The sequence below is a fragment of the Ovis aries genome, chromosome 10, assembly GCF_016772045.2.
Source record: "Ovis aries strain OAR_USU_Benz2616 breed Rambouillet chromosome 10, ARS-UI_Ramb_v3.0, whole genome shotgun sequence".
Lineage (NCBI taxonomy): Eukaryota > Metazoa > Chordata > Mammalia > Artiodactyla > Bovidae > Ovis > Ovis aries.
The window spans coordinates 18707945-18732777 of NC_056063.1; the positions used below are offsets into that span (position 1 = coordinate 18707945).

The 24833-nt window shown below is 45.2% G+C and overlaps 1 protein-coding gene across 3 annotated transcripts; it reads left to right on the forward strand.

Annotated features, from left to right (window-relative positions):
* Window positions 1–1501: 1501 nt before the first annotated feature.
* Window positions 1502–9334, forward strand: LOC121820426 (uncharacterized). 3 transcript variants are annotated; one of them, XR_009595112.1, is made up of 2 exons: window positions 1502–2006; window positions 7158–9334. XR_009595112.1 is itself a non-coding variant. In XM_060394036.1 (2 exons), the coding sequence occupies exon 2, from the start codon at window positions 7660–7662 to the stop codon at window positions 8773–8775; it is 1116 nt and encodes a 371-aa protein (XP_060250019.1). In that variant the 5' UTR covers window positions 3214–3341; window positions 7158–7659; the 3' UTR covers window positions 8776–9334. The 3 variants fall into 3 exon arrangements, 2 of the variants coding, with proteins under 2 accessions (XP_060250019.1, XP_060250020.1); XM_060394036.1 differs by lacking the exon at window positions 1502–2006 and adding an exon at window positions 3214–3341; XM_060394037.1 differs by lacking the exon at window positions 1502–2006 and adding an exon at window positions 3214–3341 and having other exon boundaries at window positions 7377–9334.
* The last annotated feature ends 15499 nt before the right edge of the window (window positions 9335–24833 follow it).

Here is a 24833-nt window from a genome sequence, read left to right on the forward strand (position 1 = left end):
GGAGATACATTTTTCTTTCTTGTTTAATTGGAAGATAATTGCTTTACAATATTGTGTCGGTTTCTGCTGTACAACATGAATCAGCCAATAAGTATACATATGTTCCCTCCCTCTTGAGCCTCCTCCCATCTCCCCCATCCCATCCATCTAGGTCATCACAGAGGACTGAGCTGAGCTCCCTATGATATTCAGCAGCTTCCCATTAGCTATCTGTTTTAATCATGGCAGTAGACTGATGCTGAAGCTCCAATACTTTGGCCACCTGATGCGAACAGCCAACTCAATGGAAAAGACCCTGATGCTGGGAAAGATTGAAAGCAGGAGGAGAAGGGGATGACAGAGGATGAGATGGTTGGATGGCATCACCAGCTCAATGGACATGAACTTAGGCAAACTCCAGGAGATGGTGAGGGACAGGAAGGCCTGGCGTGCTGCAGTCTGTGTGGTCCTGAAGAGTTAGACCCAATTTGGCAACTGAACAACAACAACAGCTGCATATAAGTCAGGGCTACTCTCTCAATTCAGGGGAATGCATGTCTGTTGTCTTCAACCACTAAGTTTGTGGCCATTTTTTATGGAGCACTGAAAAACTAATATAGCAAAACCATGCATTTTTTCTCAGTTTATGCAGTCCATTGTTTTCACGTATAAAATAGTAATACCCTCCACCTGAGACGATGAAGTGAGATAATGTATACACATAAGAGAGAGATGTCTTACTAATTTGACATTTTTTTTTTTTCCTGTTCAAAAGCGTTAGTTGCTCAGTCTTGTCTGACTCTTTGTGACTCCGTGGACTGTAGCCCCACCAGGCTCCTCTGTCCATGGCATTTTTCAGGCAAAAGTACTGGAGTAGGCAGCCATTCCCTTCTCCAGGGGATCTTCTCAACCCAGGGATTGATTGAACCCAGGTCTCCTGCATTGCAGGCAGATTCTTTACCACCTGAGCCACCAGGGAAGCTCTAGAAGAATTTCAATGCTTCATCAAGGTACGGTACTGCTTTCAGGGATTCCAGGGTATGGTTTCATATTTTATCGACATGGTGACCAAAAATAGAGGACAACTTCAGAGAGACAGTCTAGGACATCTCACATGATTTCAGTGCAAAAGGGTAAGAAAAGAGAAGAATGAATCAGAACAAGTGAGCTACCTAAGCTCTCCTTTAAGAGACACACATCTCCTTCCACTGAGACAGTTATTGTTGGATGACTTCATTGCCTTCTGGAAAGGTCAGTCCCATGACCTGGGGGTCCCACGGTGGGAGTCTGTATCAAGCAGCACTCATTGTGTCAGTGCGTGCTGGTGGACACAACTGTCTCTTTCCTCTGGGTCCTCTATGTTGCTGCCATGCATTGACACAAAATGCCAGAGGGCACTGGGGGCAAGGACCAGATCTTTAACAGTAAAAATTATTCCCCCTGTGGAGCAAGAAGGTCTGTTACAAGGACTTCCCTGGTGGTCCAGTGGCTAAGACTCTGAGTTCCCACTACAGGGTGCGGGGGACGACCCGTGAAGGGTTAAGTCTTGGGAGCTCCCTGGCAGGTATGCCGGGCCCTAGGACATGTGCCTAAGCTCCCTGTCCCGCCACCCTCAAGAACTTTTGTAACCCTTAAGGCTCCAAGATGTTTGGTTTCGGCAACATTTCATAGAAGATAGATTATCTTATTGTGTATACTTCATAGAAGATAGATATTCTGATTGTGTTCTATATACAATGGTAAGGGTCTGGTGATTGTATCCTGAGATTAAAAAACAACCTTGTGAGTGCCTTAAGTTACGTACTTTACCCTATATATACCGCAGCACAATAAAGCAAGGTATCAGCCATTTTGGTCTGATCCTCTCAACCCCATCTTTTGTCTATCTCTTATTTTCTTAGCGGGGACGCTCCGTTCTCTCCCTGTGCAGGTGTGACTCTTGCTTGTGCTGGCCGCGGCAGGTGGCGCCCAACGTGGGGCTCGAGCTCGACAGTTTTCCTCGCCACTACTCTTATTAATTGAAAAGAGTGAGTATATGAGTAAACAAGTGAATTAATTTGAGGAGGAGTAGTAAGGTATATAGTTGAGAGTATAAATATGGGACAGACGCATAGTCGTCAGTTGTTTGTGCATATGTTATCTGTAATGTTAAAACATAGGGGAATTACTGTTTCTAAACCTAAATTAATCAATTTTCTTTCATTCATCGAGGAAGTTTGCCCTTGGTTCCCCAGAGAAGGTACAGTAAATTTAGAGACATGGAAGAAGGTAGGGGAACAAATTCAGACTCATTATACTTTACATGGCCCTGAAAAAATCCCTGTCGAAACTTTATCCTTTTGGACACTAATTCGTGACTGCCTGGACTTTGATAATGATGAATTAAAACGTTTAGGAAATTTATTAAAACAGGAAGACGATCCTCTCCATGTTCCTGATTCGGAACCCAGGTATGCTGTTCCCGAGGGGGTTGAAAGCAACCCTCCGTTTTCTAACTTATTGCGTCCTTCGGATAATGATGATTTACTTTCATCCACAGATGAGGCAGAATTAGACGAAGAAGCTGCTAAATACCATCAAGAAGATTGGGGTTTTTTAGCACAAGAAAAAGGGGCGTTAACATCTAAAGATGAATTGGTTAAATGTTTTAAAAACCTCACTATTGCTTTACAGAACGCAGGAATCAAGCTTCCTAGTAACAATGCCAAATCTCCTTCTGCTCCGCCTCTTCCCCCTGCTTATGCTCCTTCTGTTGTGGCTGGTCTCGATCCCCGTCCAGGGCCCCCTCCACCGTCTGAGAACATGTCTCCGCTGCAAAAGGCATTGAGACAGGCACAGCGACTTGGTGAGGTTGTCTCTGATTTTTCTCTTGCTTTTCCTGTCTTTGAAAATAACAACCAGCGTTATTATGAATCACTGCCTTTTAAACAACTGAAAGAGTTAAAGATTGCTTGCTCACAATATGGTCCTACCGCTCCATTCACCATTGCTATGATAGAAAATTTGGGTACTCAAGCTTTACCTCCAAATGATTGGAAGCAGACAGCTAGGGCATGTCTCTCAGGGGAGATTATTTATTATGGAAATCTGAATTTTTGAACAATGTGCTCGTATAGCTGATGTTAACCGACAGCAAGGTATACAGACCTCCTATGAAATGTTGATTGGTGAAGGCCCTTACCAGGCTACTGATACTCAACTTAATTTCTTACCTGGTGCATATGCACAAATATCAAATGCGGCTCGGCAGGCATGGAAAAAACTTCCTAGCTCCAGTACTAAGACAGAGGATCTTTCAAAAGTCCGGCAGGGACCTGATGAGCCTTACCAGGACTTCGTGGCACGACTTTTAGATACTATAGGTAAGATAATGTCAGATGAACAGGCTGGGATGTTATTGGCAAAACAATTGGCTTTTGAAAACGCTAACTCTGCTTGTCAAGCTGCTTTAAGACCTTATCGAAAAAGGAGATCTGTCTGATTTTATTCGCATTTGTGCTGACATTGGACCCTCCTACATGCAAGGCATTGCTATGGCAGCAGCATTACAAGGAAAAAGCATAAAGAGGTACTTTTCCAGCAGCAAGCCCGGAACAAGAAAGGACTTCAAAAGTCAGGTAATTCGGGTTGCTTTGTTTGTGGTCAGCCTGGCCATCGGGCTGCAGTGTGCCCTCAAAACAACAAAGCCCTGTTAACACTCCTAATTTGTGCCCACGCTGTAAAAAAGGAAAGCATTGGGCGCGGGATTGCCGTTCCAAAACGGATGTTCAAGGTAATCCTTTGCCCCGGTTTCGGGAAACTGGGTGAGGGCCAGCCCTGGCCCCGAAACAATGTTATGGGGCAACACTGCAGGTTCCAAAGGACCATTGCAGACCTCTGTCGAGCCACAAGAGGCAGCGCGGGATTGGACCTCTGTGCCACCTCCTACACAGTATTAACTCCCGAGATGGGGGTCCAAACCCTTACCACAGGAGTGTTTGGGCCTTTACCTCCAGGGACAGCTGGACTGCTTTTAGGGCGCAGCAGTGCGTCTTTAAAAGGAATACTTATTCATCCTGGTGTGATTGACTCTGATTATACAGGAGAGATAAAAATATTAGCCTCCGCTCCTAACAAAATTATTGTGATCAATGCAGGACAGCGTATAGCTCAACTTCTTTTAGTTCCATTAGTCATACAAGGAAAAACAATTAACCGAGACCGTCAAGATAAAGGTTTCGGGTCCTCTGACGCCTTTTGGGTGCAAAATGTTACCAAGGCACGACCAGAACTTGAGCTACGCATTAATGGTAAGCTTTTCCGCGGAGTGCTTGATACAGGGGCCGATATTAGTGTTATTTCTGATAAATATTGGCCTACTACATGGCCAAAACAGATGGCTATTTCCACTCTCCAGGGTATTGGCCAAACTACCAATCCAGAACAGAGTTCATCCCTTCTTACTTGGAAGGATAAAGATGGACATACAGGCCAATTTAAACCTTATATTCTGCCCTATCTTCCAGTTAATCTATGGGGGCGTGATATATTAAGCAAAATGGGTGTTTATTTATATAGTCCTTCACCCACTGTGACAGATTTGATGTTAGATCAGGGCTTACTTCCAAATCAAGGTTTAGGTAAACAACATCAAGGCATCATTTTGCCCCTTGATTTAAAACCTAATCAAGATCGAAAAGGCTTGGGGTGTTTTCCTAGGGACCTCTGATTCTCCTGTGACACATGCCGATCCTATTGATTGGAAATCTGAGGAACCGGTATGGGTCGATCAGTAACCCCTAACACAGGAAAAACTTTCTGCCGCACAACAGCTGGTGCAGGAACAGCTGAGACTTGGGCATATTGAACCCTCTACCTCTGCTTGGAATTCCCAATTTTGTTATTAAAAGAAGTCTGGGAAATGGAGATTGCTACAAGACCTTCGTAAGGTAAATGAAACAATGATGCATATGGGAGCCCTACAACCTGGGTTGCCCACTCCTTCTGCTATACCTGATAAATCCTATATCATTGTTATAGATTTAAAAGATTGTTTTTACACTATTCCTCTTGCACCTCAAGATTGCAAAAGATTTGCTTTCAGTTTACCCTCTGTTAATTTTAAAGAGCCTATGCAACGCTATCAATGGAGAGTTCTCCCGCAAGGAATGACTAATAGCCCTACGCTGTGCCAAAAATTTGTTGCTACAGCAATAGCTCCCGTTCGTCAACATTTTCCTCAGCTATATTTGGTTCATTATATGGATGATATATTACTAGCTCATGCTGACGAACATCTATTGTATCAAGCTTTTTCGATTCTAAAACAACATTTAAGCCTTAATGGTCTTGTTATTGCTGATGAAAAAATTCAGACTCATTTTCCTTATAATTATTTGGGTTTCTCCTTATATCCTCGTGTTTATAATACCCAATTAGTACAATTACAGACTGACCATTTAAAAACTCTAAATGACTTTCAAAAACTTTTAGGAGACATTAATTGGATACATCCTTATTTAAAATTACCCACTTATACCTTGCAGCCATTATTTGACATCCTTAAAGGTGACTCTGATCCTGCGTCACCCCGAACACTTTCTTTAGAAGGACGAACTGCTTTACAATCAATAGAAGAAGCTATTAGACAACAACAGATTACTTATTGTGACTACGAACGATCATGGGGTTTGTATATACTTCCTACCCCCCGAGCACCCACAGGGGTTCTCTATCAAGATAAACCTTTGCGATGGATATATTTGTCTGCTACTCCAACTAAACATCTGCTCCCTTACTATGAACTTGTTGCAAAATTGTAGCAAAGGGACGTCACGAGGCCATCCAATATTTTGGTATGGAACCCCCTTCATTTGTGTTCCTTATGCTTTAGAACAACAAGATTGGCTTTTTCAATTTTCAGATAATTGGTCTATAGCTTTTGCAAATTACCCGGGACGGATTACTCATCATTACCCTTCTGATAAATTGTTACAATTTGCTAGCTCTCATGCCTTTATTTTTCCAAAAATAGTTCGCCAACAACCTATTCCCGAAGCGACACTTATATTTACAGATGGATCTTCTAATGGAACTGCAGCTTTAATCATTAACCATCAAACCTATTACGCACAAACCAGTTTTTCTTCTGCTCAAGTTGTGGAATTATTTGCAGTCCACCAAGAGTTGCTAACTGTACCTACTTCCTTCAATTTATTTACGGACAGCTCCTATGTGGTCGGTGCCTTACAGATGATTGAAACTGTTCCAATTATCGGCACCACCTCTCCTGAAGTTCTTAACTTATTTACATTGATTCAACAGGTTCTCCATTGCCGCCAACACCCCTGTTTCTTTGGACATATTCGTGCACATTCCACCCTTCCTGGTGCCCTGGTACAAGGCAATCACACTGCGGACGTTCTTACTAAACAAGTGTTTTTCCAATCAGCTATTGATGCAGCCCGAAAATCCCATGATTTACATCACCAAAATAGTCATTCTTTACGGTTGCAATTTAAAATTTCCCGTGAAGCTGCACGGCAAATTGTTAAATCTTGCTCTACTTGTCCTCAATTCTTTGTTCTCCCTCAATATGGTGTCAACCCTCGAGGTTTACGCCCTAATCACCTCTGGCAAACAGATGTTACTCACATTCCTCAATTTGGACGTCTTAAATATGTTCATGTCTCTATTGACACTTTTTCCAATTTTCTCATGGCTTCCCTTCACACTGGAGAATCAACACGTCACTGTATTCAACATTTGCTGTTTTGCTTTTCTACTTCAGGAATCCCACAAACCCTTAAAACAGATAATGGACCTGGTTATACTAGCCGTTCTTTTCAACGTTTTGTCTTTCTTTCCAAATTCATCATAAAACAGGAATTCCTTATAATCCACAGGGACAAGGTATTGTGGAACGAGCCCATCAACGCCTTAAACATCAATTATTAAAACAAAAAAAGGGGAATGAACTGTATAGCCCCTCACCGCATAACGCCTTAAACCATGCTCTTTATGTTTTAAATTTTTTAACTTTAGACGCAGAAGGCAATTCAGCAGCCCAGAGTTTTTGGGGAGAACGATCCTCATGCAAAAAACCACTTGTACGATGGAAGGATCCACTTACCAATCTGTGGTATGGGCCAGACCCTGTACTAATATGGGGACGAGGGCATGTTTGTGTTTTTCCACAGGATGCCGAAGCGCCGCGCTGGATTCCGGAAAGGCTGGTACGCGCGGCAGAGAACTCCCTGACACATCAAATGCAACGCATGACACTGAGCGAGCCCACGAGTGAGCTGCCTACCCAGAGGCAGATTGAGGCGCTGATGCGATATGCTTGGAATGAGGCTCATGTACAACCTCCAGTGACGCCTGCAAAAATACTGATCATGTTATTATTATTGTTACAGCGGATACAAAACGGGGCAGCTGCGGCTTTTTGGGCATACATTCCTGATCCGCCTATGATTCAATCCTTAGGATGGGATAAAGAAACAGTACCTGTATATGTTAATGATAGAAGTCTTTTAGGAGGAAAATCAGATATTCACATTTCTCCTCAGCAAGCCAATATCTCCTTTTATGGTCTTACTACTCAATACCCTATGTGCTTTTCTTATCAATCACAGCATCCTCATTGTATACAGGTGTCAGCTGATATATCCTATCCTCGAGTGACTATTTCAGGCATTGATGAAAAAACCGGAAAGAGATCGTACGGTGACGGAACCGGACCCCCTCGACATTCCGTTTTGTGACAAACATTTAAGCATCGGCATAGGAATAGACACTCCTTGGACTTTATGTCGAGCACGAATTGCATCGGTGTATAACATCAACAATGCCAATACCACCCTTTTATGGGACTGGGCACCTGGAGGAACACCTGATTTCCCCGAATATCGAGGACAGCATCCACCCATTCTTTCTGTAAACACTGCTCCTATATATCAGACAGAACTATGGAAACTTTTGGCTGCTTTTGGTCATGGCAATAGCCTATATTTACAGCCCAATATTAGTGGAAGTAAATATGATGATGTGGGAGTTACAGGATTTTTATATCCCCGAGCTTGTGTCCCTTATCCATTCATGTTGATACAAGGCCATATGGAAATAACACTGTCATTGAATATTTATCATTTAAATTGTTCTAATTGCATACTTACTAATTGCATTAGAGGTGTAGCCAAAGGAGAACAAGTTATAATAGTAAAACAACCTGCTTTTGTAATGTTACCTGTTGAAATAACTGAAGAATGGTATGATGAAACTGCTTTAGAATTGTTACAACGCATTAATACGGCTCTTAGCCGTCCTAAAAGAGGTCTGAGCCTGATTATTCTGGGTATAGTGTCTTTAATCACCCTTATAGCAACTGCTGTTACTGCTTCTGTATCTTTAGCACAATCCATTCAAGCTGCTCATACTGTAGATTCCTTGTCATATAATGTTACTAAAGTAATGGGAACTCAAGAAGATATAGATAAAAAAATAGAAGATAGATTATCCGCTTTATATGATGTAGTTAGAGTTCTAGGAGAACAAGTTCAGAGCATTAATTTTCGCATGAAAATTCAATGCCATGCTAATTATAAATGGATTTGTGTTACAAAAAAGCCTTACAATACTTCTGACTTTCCGTGGGATAAGGTGAAAAAACATCTGCAAGGAATTTGGTTTAATACTAATGTTTCTTTAGATCTTTTACAATTGCGCAATGAAATTCTTGACATCGAAAATTCTCCAAAAGCTACTTTGAATATAGCTGATACGGTCGATAATTTTTTTACAAAATTTATTTTCTAACTTTCCTAGCCTTCATTCACTGTGGCGAAGTATAATTGCTATGGGCGAGGTTCTGACTGTTGTGCTTATCATAATTTGTCTAGCTCCTTGCCTTATTCGTAGTATTGTTAAAGAATTTCTACATATGAGAGTTTTAATACATAAAAACATGTTGCAACACCAACATCTTATGGAGCTTTTAAAAAATAAAGAGAGGGGAGCTGCGGGGGACGACCCGTGAAGGGTTAAGTCTTGGGAGCTCCCTGGCAGGTATGCCGGGCCCTAGGACATGTGCCTAAGCTCCCTGTCCCGCCACCCTCAAGAACTTTTGTAACCCTTAAGGCTCCAAGATGTTTGGTTTCGGCAACATTTCATAGAAGATAGATTATCTTATTGTGTATACTTCATAGAAGATAGATATTCTGATTGTGTTCTATATACAATGGTAAGGGTCTGGTGATTGTATCCTGAGATTAAAAAACAACCTTGTGAGTGCCTTAAGTCACGTACTTTACCCTATATATACCGCAGCACAATAAAGCAAGGTATCAGCCATTTTGGTCTGATCCTCTCAACCCCATCTTTTGTCTATCTCTTATTTTCTTAGCGGGGACGCTCCGTTCTCTCCCTGTGCAGGTGTGACTCTTGCTTGTGCTGGCCGCGGCACAGGGGGCCCCAGGTTTGATCCCTGGACAGGGAACTAGATCCTACAAGCTACAGCTAGACCTGGAATAGCCAAATAAATAAATAATAAAGCATTTTTTGAAAACAAAACAAAACAAAACTAACGGGGAGAAGAGGAAGGAAAAAAAAAAACTCTTTGCTGCAGGAACCCAGAATTTCCACACATTTCGACTATGGTTCTGCCTTTCCATCATGTCACCATGCTAGCCTGTCTTCATTCTTGTCGTCAGCTTGTCAGGCTGGCAAGTCTGGAAGAGCAGTCTCTGGTGTAAGTGCCAGGAGCCGTCCAATGCCATGGCCCCACATAAATCTGTCCTTGTCACGAGAAGGACTCAAATTAAAGAGGCCCTCCACCCTCCTTCAGGATAATAAAATCCTGTGTTTCTCGGAAAGCGGGGGTTAGAAACTTAATTTATTAGAGATTATTCTGCACCAGGAACAGTGTTAGCTGCATGTACATATATTTTCTAATTTAAGGCTTATTTGATTAACTTGCAAAGATCCTGGTTTAAATTGGATCTGGGAGATATAACTTAAAAATACATTGACCAAAGAATTTAGTCTTTACAAGCCACTGGGAGGAGGATTATCTGCCCTAAGATGCCTTGTTATGGAATCAGTTTTGTCCCAATAGAATCATTCATTCATTTTTACCCACTCATGCAACACGTATTTACTAAGTTCTGTGTGTCAACTTGGAGAAGGCAATGGCACCCCACTCTAGTACTCTTGCCTGGAAAACCCCATGGACAGAGGAGCCTGGGAGGCTGCGGTCCATAGGGTCACAAAGAGTTGAACACGACTGAGCGACTTCACTTTCATCATTGGAGAAGGAAATGGCAACCCACTCCAGTGTTCTTGCCTGGAGAATCCCAGGGATGGGGGAGCCTGGTGGGCTGCCATCTGTGGGGTTACACAGAGTCGGACACGACTGAAGTGACTTAGCAGCAGCAGCAGTGTGTCAACTTTCATGGACAAAGCAGCCAGAAATCCCCATTCTGAGGCACTCACATTCTAGCTTGGGGAGAAGACATAATAGATTGGTAAATTATATGATATGTGAAAGGATGCTGTGCAAGATGAAAAAATTAGAGTAGAACAACGAGTTTGGGGAGTATAGGGGTTGTTGTTGTTTAGTCGCTTAAATTCATGTCCCACTCTGTGACCCCATGGACTGTAGCCTGCCAGGCTCCCCGTCCATGAGATTTCCCAGGCGAGAATACTGGAGTGGATTGTCATTTCTTTCTCCAGGGCATCTTTCTGACTCTGGGATCAAATCCACATATCCTGCATTGGAGGACAGATTCTCTACCACTGAACTGCCAGAGAAACCCACTATTTGACCAGGAAAAGATGTATATGGTTCTGGTAGGTCAAAGAGACTCTAGTGAAAATAACCAGATTTGAATCATGTTACTGATATCAGATTGAAGCCACTTAACCTGCAGGAAAGAGGAACCCCAGGAGCAAGAGGTAATGGGATGGATCTTTGGTGCAGATGGGGACAACGAGAAGGGGGAAGAGGGAACTACTATAATTTACAGGGTCACATGATCGGGAATATTGTCTCATAGATAAAATCTGATCTTGCTGGGAGACTCAAACCTGCTCTAGACCACAGTTGTATAAACTACATTTAACTTCACAAACCCCAAGAACCAAGCCAGGTTTACTTGGTACAAGTAGGACGAGGAAAAAAGAATTTTTTTGAGTGACTTTTTGGAATGACTTTTGAGAAATAAATTTTGAAATGAACAGAAGTGAGTTTCAAATGCTGAAATGAGACTGCTTCAAAACAAGAACCCCTGAAGAATTATAAAATTTGGCCAAGATATCAATAAAGAATGAGCTGAAAGTGAAAGTTGCCTAGTCGTGTCTGACTCTTTGAGACCCCATAGGCTATACAGTCCATGGAATTCTCTAGGCCAGAATACTGGAATGGGTAGCCTTTCCCTTCTCCAGGGGATCTTCCCAACCCAGGGATCGAATCCAGGTCTCCCATATTGCAAGTGGATTCTTTACCAGCTGAGCCACAAAGGAAGCCCAAAAGAATGAGCTATCCATTGGTAAAATTTGACAAGGCCAGCTGGGCAAAATTACTAGAAAAAAATAGGATCATCTTATGTTTTAGACAGACGAGTTTAGACTCATGAGTAAACTGGTTATATATAGAAACTAAAATGGATAAAACACTGGTCTTGAATAGTAATCTATCCAGATGTACCACACAGCCCTCTCTTTTATCAACCCTGTCTTTGTGGTTGACCAACCAGTATAGAAATGCTAAGGACCCTTCTAGCCATTGGTGAAACAGGAAGAGTTCAAGAAAACATCCTTTAAAAGAATGACAGGGCCGAAGGACATGGCAAAAACTGGTTAGAATTAACTAGATCCAAGATGGTGGAAGATTCAACTTTCAGTAGACCTTGAGCCTTAATATACACTCATTGTAATATATTAGCAAATACTAAATAATACACTCATAAACATCACGACAGTTCTGAAAACGAAAACGTTAGTCACTCAGTGGTGTCCACCTCTTTGCAACCCCCTGGACAGTAGCCTCCCTGGCTCTTCTGTCCAAAGAATTCTCTAGGCAAGAATACTGGAGTGGGTTGCCATTCCCGTTTCCAGGAGATCTTCCAGAGGCCGATTAATAAAATGCCAAAAAAGTAGGTGGTGGCCTAATCCTGGGAAATCCGCACCCCTTCCCCGAAATAGTTGGAATAATCCTCCTACTCATTAGCCTATGAAATTACCCACCCCATAAAAACTAATCATGCCATATTTCAGGGCCTCTCATCTTCTGAGATAGCCCACACTCTGTCTGTGGAGTGTGCTTCTTTCTAAATAAATCCACTTCTTACCTACCACTTCGTCTCTCACTGAATTCTTTCTGTGATGAGACGTGAAGAACCTGAGCTTCATTAAGTCCTAAGACCAGGTTTGTGATCTTAAGGAAAGGACCATGGGTTCAAGTCCCAATCTACGCTGCATGGTTTTACTGGGATGACAGAAAGAGAACCAACTTTTCCTAGAAATTTCCAAAGAAGTGAAGAAAAGTCATCATCAGTGACCTTTGAGGATGTGTTCACCTGCATCTGCCACTGGTAAATCACCCAGATCTGGACTAGTTTGTCAGTGAGCAGATGCCAAAGCTGACCTTGTGCTTGCTGTGTGACACAATCCCCCGTGACCCCATGTTTGTGAAGTTGCCGTCTTGTTCCAAGTCTACTATTTGGAAGGATCAATGGAAGGAATGAAAAATGAACAAAGGAAGGAAGGAGTAGATAATATCCACAACAGTCAGAATATAGTTTAATTTGCCTTGGGCCTCCTTATCTAAATTTGAGTTGGACAGTAGAAACAAGTAGTGACCTATTTCCTGGTTGCAACTATCAGTTCAGTTCAGTTCAGTCACTCAGTCGTGTCCAACTCTTTGCAACCCCATGGACTGCAGCACGCCAGGCCTCCCTGTCCATCACCAACTCCCTGAGCTTGCTCAAACTCATGTCCATCGAGTCAGTGATGCCATCCATTGGTTGCAGTTATATTTGCCATTATATCTGTTGTCACAAAGAAAACATCGAGGTCGTGGGTGGGGGGTGTGGTGGAGGAGGGTACGTGGGGAAATCCAGTCAGATCGGCAGCCCGAGTCCTTGAGGGAAAATGCCTGGGTTCAAGCTCCGACAATTCCATCCGTTAGCTATATGACCTTGGGGATTTTTGTTGTCTCTCTCTGTTTAAATTTCCTTATAAAAAGGTGATGTCTACCTCACTGAATTTCGTGAGGCTTAGAGAAGTAATCATATGTAAAACACATTATTAACACTGAATAGATGTTGGCTGTTGTCATAACAATGCTAATTACTATCATCTTAAAAAACATACAGGCAAGGAGTAGGGGTGAAGTGAGAGTGGAGGGAAAGGAAGGGCTGGCTGCTGTCACCAGTGAGTGAAAACCCAGCACTGAGAGTCAAGTGAAGGCAAACCAGCAGCCAAAGTCAGACTGAGAAATCTGTGTCCTGCATGAGAGGCCCTGGCATTGGTGGAGGGTGAAGGCAGTGTCCAGCGCGGCCCGGGACTGGAGGGTCAGGGTTGACTAGACGGGAAGGTGCCTGGTGAACACGTGCAGCTGCATTGTATTGGCTCTGAAGAACATAGAGCCACAGCCCAGGCCAAGAGGCCGTGGCCTGAAGCTCTGACACCTGCCCTGGAGGTGCGGAATTGCCTTGGGGACAGGTGGTTCAGCCGGGATAGAGGCCGTTCTTCTCCGGTTATTTGGGTCCAAGCACTCATAGTCATCTGCTCCAGCGCCGGCTGATGGGTCCTGATGTCACAGCTCGGTAGGTGTTCCTTTCTGAACAGAAAATGGTTTAAACTCACCTATGGGAAACACAGATGCACTGTCAGAAATGAGGGGTTGAGGGTAATCATTAGTTAAGAATAACAAGATGTTTGGGCTTGACACAAAATTAGAGGACATTGGAAGCATAATAGTTTTTAAGAAACGTACCCCAAATGAAAAGTCCTTTCCTTGGACAGTGCTACAAAATGAATACAGACACTCGTGAGCTTAAATAACACAGTGCCCAATTTCTCCAACCCTATCCTCAGACAAACTTGGATTTGAATCTTGCATTCAGCTTGTCTTCCACTGCCTTTACGGACAAGGTACCATGGGGCAGCCTTAGCAACAGGGAGTAGCCAGAGCACACGGTGGAGAGGGTGGGGACAAGCAGGGAACCTGGTTTTTGTGGTCAAGATTGGACTCATGACAAATGTCTCCAGTGCTCCTCCAGGAAGCTGACAAAGTGGGGAGTTTCATTTTATTTTTGCGGGCAGCCGAAAGTGTCATTTCCCAAGAGCCACGCTTGGTACTGTTCCATTCACTTGTGGGTTTTGACGCATGGTTTTCAAATGGGCTACAGCTACAGTTTCTTAAATAATGGCTAAGTGAGGGCTTCCCTGGTGACAGAGTGGATAGGAATCTGCCCACCCACGCAGGGGCAATGGGTTTAATCCTAGTCTGGGAAGATCTCACATGCCCATGTGCCACAAGTACTGAGCCTGCACTCTAGAGTGCCTCAGCTTCAACTACTGAACCTGTGTACTGCAGCTACTGAACTCCCAGCTCCTAGAACCCCTGCTCGGCAACAAGAAGTCACTCCATGCGAAGCTCTCACACCACAGCTAAGAGCAGTCCCCGCTCACTAGAGAAAGCCTGCACACAGCAATGAAGACCCATCACAACCAAAAACAAATAAATGAATTACAAAAAATAATGGCTGAGTTTTGAGAATGATAACTCACCTCTAAGCGTATTCATAGGCCAAAAAGAGAAATAGAGAATCGTTTTATTAGTACCATCCTTATGCCGATAAGTGTAACCCTCAATTAGAGATGCCCTTGCTTACACAGTGGAGGGTCTTTTTTTGTTTCTGGCTGTGCCCCAAGCTCTCAGGAATATTAGTTCCCTGACCAGGAATGGAACCCAGGCTCCCTGCAGTGGGGGTTCAGAGTCATAACCACTGGACCACCAGGGAATCCCCACGGTAGAGGGGCTTAAGGGAGTGGTTGGGATGCTGTACTTTCCACTTAACTTGAGGATACATTCTGCACATGAAGCCCACAGAGTTCATCTCTTGAGAGCATTTTTTGTGTGTGTGTTTTATTATTTTAAAAAATTGAGACATTTCACATACCATAAAACTCACCATTTAAAAGTATGCAGTTCAGGGACATCTAGTAAGTATACAAGGCTGTACAACCATCACAGATGTATCCAAATATGGATATACCGCATTTTGTTTATCCTTTCAGCTGCTGATGGACATTGAGTTGTTTCCAGATTTTAGCCATTATGACTAAGGCTGCTGTGAACATTTGTGCATAAGTTTCATCTCTCTTGGGTATAGTCAAGAATGGAATTTCTGGTCAAAGGATCACTCTATGTTTAACTTTCTAAGGAACTGAAAAATTGTTTTTCAGTAGCTGCACCATCGGCAATGTCTAAGCATTCTGATCTCCTCACCAACACTTGTTATTATTAGCTCTGTGTGTATGTGAGACTACAGTCATCCATCCTTGTGGGTGTGAAATGGCCCCTCACTATGGTTGTGATCATTTAAAAAAAATTTAAAATATATTTTTGCCATGCTGCATGGCGTGTGGGATCATCATTCCCTGACCAGGGGTGGACTCTGTGCCCCCTGCAGTGGAAGCGCGGAGTCTTAACTGCTGGACCACCAGAGAAGTCTTGTATTTTTTTCCCCCTAGGTATGTAGTTTATTGAATATGCACTGTAGTTTTAAAACAATACTCCCACACATGTTAGAACTTTGATTTGCATATAGGAGTTCCCCTAGCCCATGCTAAGTCACTTCAGTCGTGTCCGACTCTGTGCGACTCCACAGATGGCAGCCCACCAGGCTCCCCCGTCCCTGGGATTCTCCAGGCAAGAACGCTGGAGTGGGTTGCCATTTCCTTATCCAATGCAGGAAAGTGAAAAGTGAAAGTGAAGTCACTCAGTCATGTCTGACTCTTAGCGACCCCATGGACTGCAGCCCCCCAGGCTCCTCCATCCATGGGATTTTCCAGGCAAGAGTACTAGAGTGGGGTGCCATTGCCTTCTCCATAGTCTATCAGATAAGCTTAACCATCCACTCATTCAACCAAGATCTGCTAATTCTGCTGTGTTCCCCCCACTTCTGAGAACACAAGGCGGGGGGTGGGCAGGCAGAGCTGTTCACAGGGCAGGGGGCAGGCAGAGCTGTTCACAGGGCAATGGTGGGGAGGGGGTCAGGCAGAGCTGTTCACAGGGCAGGGGGCAGGCAGAGCTGTTCACAGGGTTGGGTGGAGAGGGGGTCAGGCAGAGCTGTTCACAGGTCAAGGGGGCAGAGCTGTTCACAGGGCAGGGGGCAGGCAGAGCTGTTCACAGGGCAGGGCAGGCAGAGCTGTTCCCAGGGCATAGGGGACAGGCAGAGCTGTTCACAGGGTGGGGGGCAGGCAGAGCTGTTCACAGGGTGGGGGGTGGGAAGGGGTCAGGCAGAGCTGTTCACAGGTCAAGGGGGCAGGCAAAGCTGTTCACAGGGCAGGGGGGCAGAGCTGTTTACAGGGCAGGGGGCAGGCAGAGCTGTTCACAGGGCAGGGGGCAGGCAGAGCTATTCACAGGGCAGGGGGCAGGCAGAGCTGTTCACAGGGCAGTGGTGGGGAAGGGGTCAGGCAGAGCTGTTCACAGGTCAAGGGGGCAGGCAAAGCTGTTCACAGGGCAGGGGGGCAGAGCTGTTCACAGGGCAGGGGGCAGGCAGAGCTGTTCACAGGGCAGGGGGCAGGCAGAGCTGTTCACAGGTCAAGGGGGCAGAGCTGTTCACAGGGCAGAGGGCAGGCAGAGCTGTTCAGCCCTGGGGGAGCTTTTGTTTGGTAAAGACACTGAAGAAACAGGTGAAACACTGAGCAACACAGCTGCATGTTGGTGCAGGCTCCTGAAGGACGTGAGCAAAGACCCAGGAAAAGAATAAGGGTGTGTCTGTGCACAGAGGGTGTATTGGTCAGGGCTCTCCAGGAAAACAGCCAATAGGATGTGTGCATATACACAGAAGGGGTTTCCAGGTGGCGCTAGTGGTAAAGAACCCATTCTCCAATGCAAGTTTGATAGGAGAGACACAGGTTCAAGCCCTGTGTTGGGAAGATCCCCTGGAGGCGAGCATGGCAACCCACTCCAGTGTTCTTGCCTGGAGAATCCCATGGACAGAGGAGCCTGGCGGGCTACAGTCCATAGGTTCACAAGAGTCAGACACGACTAAAGCGACTTAGCAGACACATGGACAGAAAGAGACTTACTTTAAGGAAGTGGCTAACCCAACTGTGAAGGCTTGGGGAGTCCAGAATCTAATGCAGTCGGGGGTCGGGGAGGAGCAGGCTGAAGACTCAGGAAAGACCTGCAATCTGAGTCTGTTCTAGAACTGGGAGGAGCTGATGATGCCAATGAAGTGTGGAGGCCATCTGCTGGCAGAATTCCCCATTGCTCCTGGAAGGTCAGCCTTTGTATCTATTCGAGCCTTTAACTGGTGGAGGTCCACCTGCATTAGGAAAGCCCACCTGCTTTAGCCATAGTCCACTGATCTAAATGTGCATTTCCTCTGAGAACACCCTCAGTGAACCATCCAGAATGATGCTTGACCATATCTGGAGACCATGGCCCACCATCACTTGTCATGGGGGTATATTTATGGTAGACAGGTAATTGGGAAGTCCCTGGGGCAGGTGATATTTAAACCAAGCTCTAAAGGATGGGAAGAAATCAAGCAGGAGGAGGGACGTTCCAGGCAGAGGGAAACTGGCTTTAGGGTCACTTTCCCTCAAATTGTATTTTTCTGTCTTCCTTCACCTGCCATCGAGGTCAGCATATAACAAAAGGGAAATGACAGCTGTTCCTGCAGTGGAGCCAGGATTGTGGCACCAAGTGACATGGGGGTCGTCTCTGTCCCAAAGCTGTTCAGCTCGGTTCCAAAGAAGGAAATTTTATCCATTTCCCAGAGAAGATGATTAGCACTGAAAATTCAACTTGGTCACTTCCTAGGAAATTGTCTAAAATTAGAAATTATATTTGATGGGCATGAATCTGACTCATTTCTGAAAAGGCAGTCTGTTCTCACAGGGAAACGTCCCCAGATTCAGGCCATCTATACGAGAGCCGGTGGCTCTCTCTTCCCCTGGCCTCTGGTGCCTCCTCCACACTTCCCAGAGCCTCTGGTACTGGATACACGTGACTCTGGATTTGCCTTTTTCCATTCTCTTGAGGTTCCAGAGCTCAGGGAAAACGAAACCAAACCAAACCCTACCAAAAACATTTCCCATCTTCCATGCAGCCCAGATGGGATGGTGCCCAGCGCTTGCTGTGCACTGGAGAACAGCTTACCGGGTTGTGATGTGTTCTCAGCAGGCCCTCAGGCTTCAGGAAGCCAGGCTGGTCTCTCCTCAACCACCTTGGTGGTCTGCACTTCAGGTTTCCTTCACCCTTGTAGGAGGCGCTGCTGGGCAACTTCCTTACTAACCAAAGGCTGGTAATTATTTGTGTTTCTGGTTTGTCTATATAGCAAAAACACGTGTCTTTTCCCTTTGGCTCCTGCTTTGAGAGTCTTTCTTTCTTGATCTCTCTCTCTCTCTCCTGCTTTCAAGACTCTGTCCTCTTCTTGCAGGCTAGGAGTTGACTGAACCAGTAACTCAACTTTCACATGTACATATATACACCGGCCAGACTGTAACACTTTCAAACATTGGTCCTAAAGCCAGAGAAGCTTGTACCATTTGAAAATACATATGTGAATACTTAAAATTCTGGCCAAAATTTTAGGTATGTGGATGGGTCCTAGGGGATTAATTCTGTCCTTGAATGTTAACTCTTTCTAAGGATAAAAGAAAACCAAGAAGGAAGTCATGGGACCTCTTTTACCTCTCCTGAAATAAAAGTAATAACCGCTAACCTAGGTAGCATTTGCACGTGTGTGTGTGTGTGTACTAAGTTGCTTCAGTGCTAAGTGTGACTCCATGGACTGTAGCCCACCAGGCTCCTCTGGCCATGGGATTCTCCAGGCAAGAATGCTGCAGTGGGTTGCCCTGCCCTCCTCCCGGGGATCTTCCCCCCCAGGGACTGAATCCACGTCTCCGGCGGCTCCTGCACTGCAGTCAGATTCTTTACCGCTGAGCCACTGGGGAAACCCTATGCAGCATTTGCTATGTGTCCAATACTGTTCTCAGCCTCTGCAAGATTAACCCACCCAGTCCTCACACGGGGACTTCTCTGATCATCCAGTAGGTAAGCATCCACCTTCCCGTGCGGGAGATGCAGGTTCTATGCCTGGTCGGGGAACTAAGATCCCACAGGCCATAGGGCCACTAAGCCTGCATGCTGCCATGAAGACCCAGCACAGTCAAAATAAATTAGAAGGGGGGGAAAAAAAAAGCCTCACACGGCCTCAGGAGACAGGTACTATTATCCCTGTTTTCAGATGAGAAAACTGAGCCAGGAGGTGCTTAAGAAACTTGTCCAAAATAGTGAAAACAGTCACTGTGTTTAGAGATCACTGTGCAAAATTTTAAAGTAAGAAGAACTGTACAAAAAAGATCTTCATGACCCAGATAATCACGATGGTGTGATCACTCATCTAGAGCCAGACATCCTGGAATGTGAAGTCAAGTGGGCCTTAGAAAGCATCACTACGAACAAAGCTAGTGGAGGTGATGACATTCCAGTGGAGCTATTTCAAATCCTGAAAGATGATGCTGGGAAAGTGCTGCACTCAATATGCCAACAAAATTGGAAAACTCAGCAGTGGCCACAGGACTGGAAAAGGTCAGTTTTCATTCCAATCCCAAAGAAAGGCAATGCCAAAGAATGCTCAAACTACTGCACAATTGCACTCATCTCACATGCTAGTAAAGTAATGATCAAAATTCTCCAAGCCAGACTTCAGGAATACATGAACCATGAACTTCCTGATGTTCAAGCTGGTTTTAGAAAAGGCAGAAGAGCCAGAGATCAAATGGCCAACATCCGCTGGATCATGGAAAAAGCCAGAGAGTTCCAGAAAAACATCTATTTCTGCTTTATTGATTATGCCAAAGCCTTTGACTGTGTGGATCACAAGAAACTGTGGAAAATTCTGAAAGAGATGGGAATACCAGACCACTTGACTTGCCTCTTGAGAAATGTGTATGCAGGTCAGGAAGCAACAGTTAGAACTGGACATGGAACAACAGACTGGTTCCAAATAGGAAAAGGAGTACGTCAAGGCTGTATATTGTCACCCTGCTTATTAAACTTCTATGCCGAGTACATCATGAGAAATGCTGGCCTGGAAGAAACACAAGCTGGAATCAAGATTGCCGGGAGCAATATCAATAACTTCAGAAATGCAGATGACACCACCCTTATGGCAGAAAGTGAAGAGAAACTGAAAAGCCTTTTGATGAAAGTGAAAGAGGAGAGTGAAAAAGTTGGCTTAAAGCTCAACATTCAGAAAACAAAGATCATGGCATCCGGTCCCATCACTTCATGGGAAATAGATGGGAAACAGTGGAAACAGTGTCAGACTTTATTTTTTTTGGCTCCAAAATCACTGCAGATGGTGACTGCAGCCATGAAATTAAAAGATGCTTACTCCTTGGAAGGAAAGTTATGACCAACCTAGATAGCATATTCAAAAGCAGAGACATTACTTTGCTGACTAAGGTCGGTCTAGTCAAGGCTATGGTTTTTCCAGTGGTCATGTATGGATGTGAGAGTTGGACTGTGAAGAAGGCTGAGCGCTGGAAGAATTGATGCGTTTGAACTGTGGTGTTGGAGAAGACTCTTGAGGGTCCCTTGGACTGCAAGGAGATCCAACCAGTCCATTCTGAAGGAGATCAGCCCTGGGATTTCTTTGGAAGGAATGATGCTCGAGCTGAAACTCCAGTACTTTGGCCACCTCATGCGAAGAGTTGACTCATTGGAAAAGACTCTGATGCTGGGAGGGATTGTGGGCAGAAGACGGGGACAACAGAGGATGAGATGGCTGGATGGCATCACTGACTCGATGGATGAGTCTGAGTGAACTCCAGGAGTTGGTGATGGACAGGGAGGCCTGGCGTGCTGCGATTCATGGGATCGCAGAGTTGGGCACGACTGAGAGACTGAACTGAACTGAACTAAAAATATGAAGTTTACCCTCCCGTGCCAAGAAATAGACTTGAGAGGGTCCCTGCCGCTCTTGTCATTGTGGCCTCGAAATAGAGCTTTCTGAGCCTGCGAGGCCCTAAGGCAGGAGGCCCGTGGTCCCTTTTCTGTTCTGGATTCAGCAAGGGCTTCTGAGGCACATAGACCTGCCCCCTCTCATCTGCAGCAAATAAATCTTTCAAAGTGTTGGGCTTCCCATTTGGCACTAGTGGTAAGGAACACGCCTATTAATGCAGGTGATATAAGAGACTCATGTTTGATCCCTGGGTGGGGAAAATCCCTTGGAGGAGGGCATGGCAACCCACTCCAGTATTCTTGCCTGAAGAATCCCATAGACAGAGGAGCCTGGCGGGCTACAGTCCATGTTGCTGCTGCTGCTGAGTCGCTTCAGTCGTGTCCGACTCTGTGCAACCCCTCAGACAGCAGCCTACTAGGCTCCCCTGTCCCTGGGATTCTCCAGGCAAGAACACTGGAGTGGGTTGCCATTTCCTTCTCCAATGCATGGAAGTGAAAAGCGAAAGTGAAGTCACTCAGTTGTGCCCGACTCTTAGCGACCCCATGGACTGCAGCCTACCAGGCTCCTCCGTCCATGGGATATTCCAGTCCATGGGGTTACAAAATTTTGGTCATGACTGAAGTGACTTAGCATGCACGTAGCACATAGCACATAGTCCTGCCTTTGAACACATATCAGCTTGTGCTGTGCTTAGTTGCTCAGTCATGTCCAACTCTGTGGGACCCCATGGACTATAGCCCACCAGGCTCCTCTGTCCCTGGGATTCTCCAGGCAAGAATTCTGGGGTGGTTGCCATGCCCTCCTCCAGGGGATCTTCCCAACCCAGGTCTCCTGCACTGCAGGTGGATTCTTTATTGTCTCAGCCACTGGGGAAGCCATATCTGAGTCACCAGGGAGCCACCATATCAACCCCATTCCTACTTATTGTCTCTGTTTTCACTCGCAAAGGTTCGACATTTTTTGGTTTGGGAGGGTGCTGGTTGAATTACTGTTGCTTAGTCACTTAGTCGTATCTGACTCTTTATGACAGCATGGACTGCAGCCTGCCAAGTCCTCTATCCACAGGATTTTGCAGGCAAGAACACTGAAGTGGGTTGCCAGTTCCTTCTCCAGCTAGCCGAAATGTGTCCACCCCCAAATTCACATGTTTAAGCCTAATACCCAGTGCCTCAGAATGTGACTGTGTTTGGAGACTAAGCCATTAATGCTGTGATTAAATTAAAATGAGGTCATTAGGAAGGACCCTATCTGACTGAAGTCCTTGTAAGAGAAGAATTGTTTTATTTTCTTTAATGTTTTTTAAAATTTGTTTATTTTAACTCTGTTTGGATGCACCAGGTATTAGTTGTGGCATGTAGAATCTTCAGTCTTAGTCGAGTCATGTGGGATCTAGTTCCCTGATCAGGGATCGAACCCAGGCCCCCTGCATTGAGAGTGGAGTCTTAGCCGCTGGACCAGCAGAGGGGTGCCAAGAAGAGGAAATGTGAATGCGCACAGAGACAGTACAGTGAGTTCATAGAAAGAGAGGCCTCAGGAGAAACCAAGCCCATCCACACCTTCATCTTGGGCTTTAAGCCTCCAGAACTTTGAGAAAAAAAATGTTCTGTTGTTTAAGCCACCATCTGTGGTATTCTAGTATGGCAGACCTAAGAGATGAGCATCTGTGTGCATGTTAAGTCACTCAATCGTGTCCGACTCTTTGCATTCCCGTGGACTGTAGCCCGCCAGGTTCCTCTGCCCATGGGATTCTCCAGGCAAGAATACTGGAGTGAGTTGTCAAGCCTTCCTCCAGGGAATCTTCCTGACCCAGGAATTGAACTTGTGTCTCTTATGTCTCCTGCATTGGTTCTTTACCATAGTGCCGCCTGGGAAGCCCCAGACAGGAGTAGCGTGGGTACCAATGATATGAACGCCCTCCCATGTCAAAGGAACTAGGTGCTGGGTGAATGTTGCTAGGAATCAGGGTTCCACCCACTAGTAGGCGAGCTGAAAAGGTAGGTGGATGCTTTTCCTGCTTCTTCAGCAGCTACCGAGGGGGCGCATGGCCCAAGTCTGGCCCAAGGTGGAGTGAGGTATGCAAACAAGAGCAGCTTGGAATCAGCTCTGGTGGGGGTAGTGGCTCCCTTTGTCCAGGGCCCAGCAGCCCTTGGGCAGTAGGAGAGGCCAGTATCTGGTGGTGGCAGGGCTGGGGGGCAGGACTGGGGTGCCATGGGACATTCAGGGGCAGCAGCAGCAGCAGCAGCTTCCCCTGGCCCAGGCTGTCCTGAATGACCCAGATGCAGTGAGTGACTGGGTGCCCTTTATTCCTCGCCCTTCTTCCAAGCCTGGTTCTCCAGCCATCCTAACAATTCTCTCAGGTCCTCCAGGGAAGCTGGACTTCTGATAGATTCCCCTTCTGCTTAAGCTTCTAAAGCTGGTTTCTCTCTTTTGCAGTTGAGACAGTGGACTGGTACAGTCATAAAGATTTTGAGTAATTGGTCTCACTTTCAAGTTTAAACATTCTTCATCTGGAATTCCTTTTACTTGCCCGTCTTTTATTGTCCTCCCCTAAGAAGCAGAGTGATGAGGTTTCCTATTTCCCATCTGTATTACTTCCAAGCAGACTCTGGGACTGCGGATCGCCTTGGTCCTCATAGGCTGCCTGAGAGTAATCACTCTCTTCATTCACGCCAGGGTCCAGGAAACCATGGTTGGACACCAGGCCTGCATCTTAATCTTCAGCCTTAAATCAAATGTCTCCCAACGGTTCCTCAGAGCAGTGTGTTTGTACTGAAAATGAAGAGGAAAGCAACGAGGTTTCCTCCAGTGGAGTTCACGCAGAGCTTTGGCAGCAGTAGAAGCATCTGGTGTGATTGTGGAAACACGGAGTCGAGCCAGTTGTCCCACTGACATCTGGATATTGATGCCTACTCCAATGGCCCTCAGTCACCAGTTTTAAAATCTTCTACTCCAAGCTTCTGCACAACAAAGGAAACTATAAGCAAGGTGAAAAGACAGCCTTCTGAATGGGAGAAAATAATAGCAAATGAAGCAACTGACAAACAACTAATCTCAAAAATATACAAGCAACTTCTGCAGCTCAACTCCAGAAAAATAAACGACCCAATCAAAAAATGGGCCAAAGAACTAAATAGACATTTCTCCAAAGAAGACATACGGATGGCTAACAAACACATGAAAAGATGCTCAACATCACTCATTATTAGAGAAATGCAAATCAAAACCACAATGAGGTACCACTTCACACCAGTCAGAATGGCTGCGATCCAAAAATCTGCAAGCAATAAATGCTGGAGAGGGTGTGGAGAAAAGGAACCCTCCTACACTGTTGGTGGGAATGCAAACTAGTACAGCCACTATGGAGAACAGTGTGGAGATTCCTTAAAAAATTGCAAATAGAACTCCCTTATGACCCAGCAATCCCACTTCTGGGCATACACACCGAGGAAACCAGAATTGAAAGAGACACATGTACCCCAATGTTCATCGCAGCACTGTTTATAATAGCCAGGACATGGAAACAACCTAGATGTCCATCAGCAGATGAATGGATAAGAAAGCTGTGGTACATATACACAATGGAGTATTACTCAGCCGTTAAAAGAATTCATTTGAATCAGTTCTGATGAGATGGATGAAACTGGAGCCAATTATACAGAGTGA

What these genes read in the sequence shown, in the direction of transcription:
- LOC121820426 (XM_060394036.1), top strand. Translation starts at nt 7,660, where the DNA reads ATGAAAAAACCGGAAAGAGATCGTACGGTGACGGAACCGGACCCCCTC.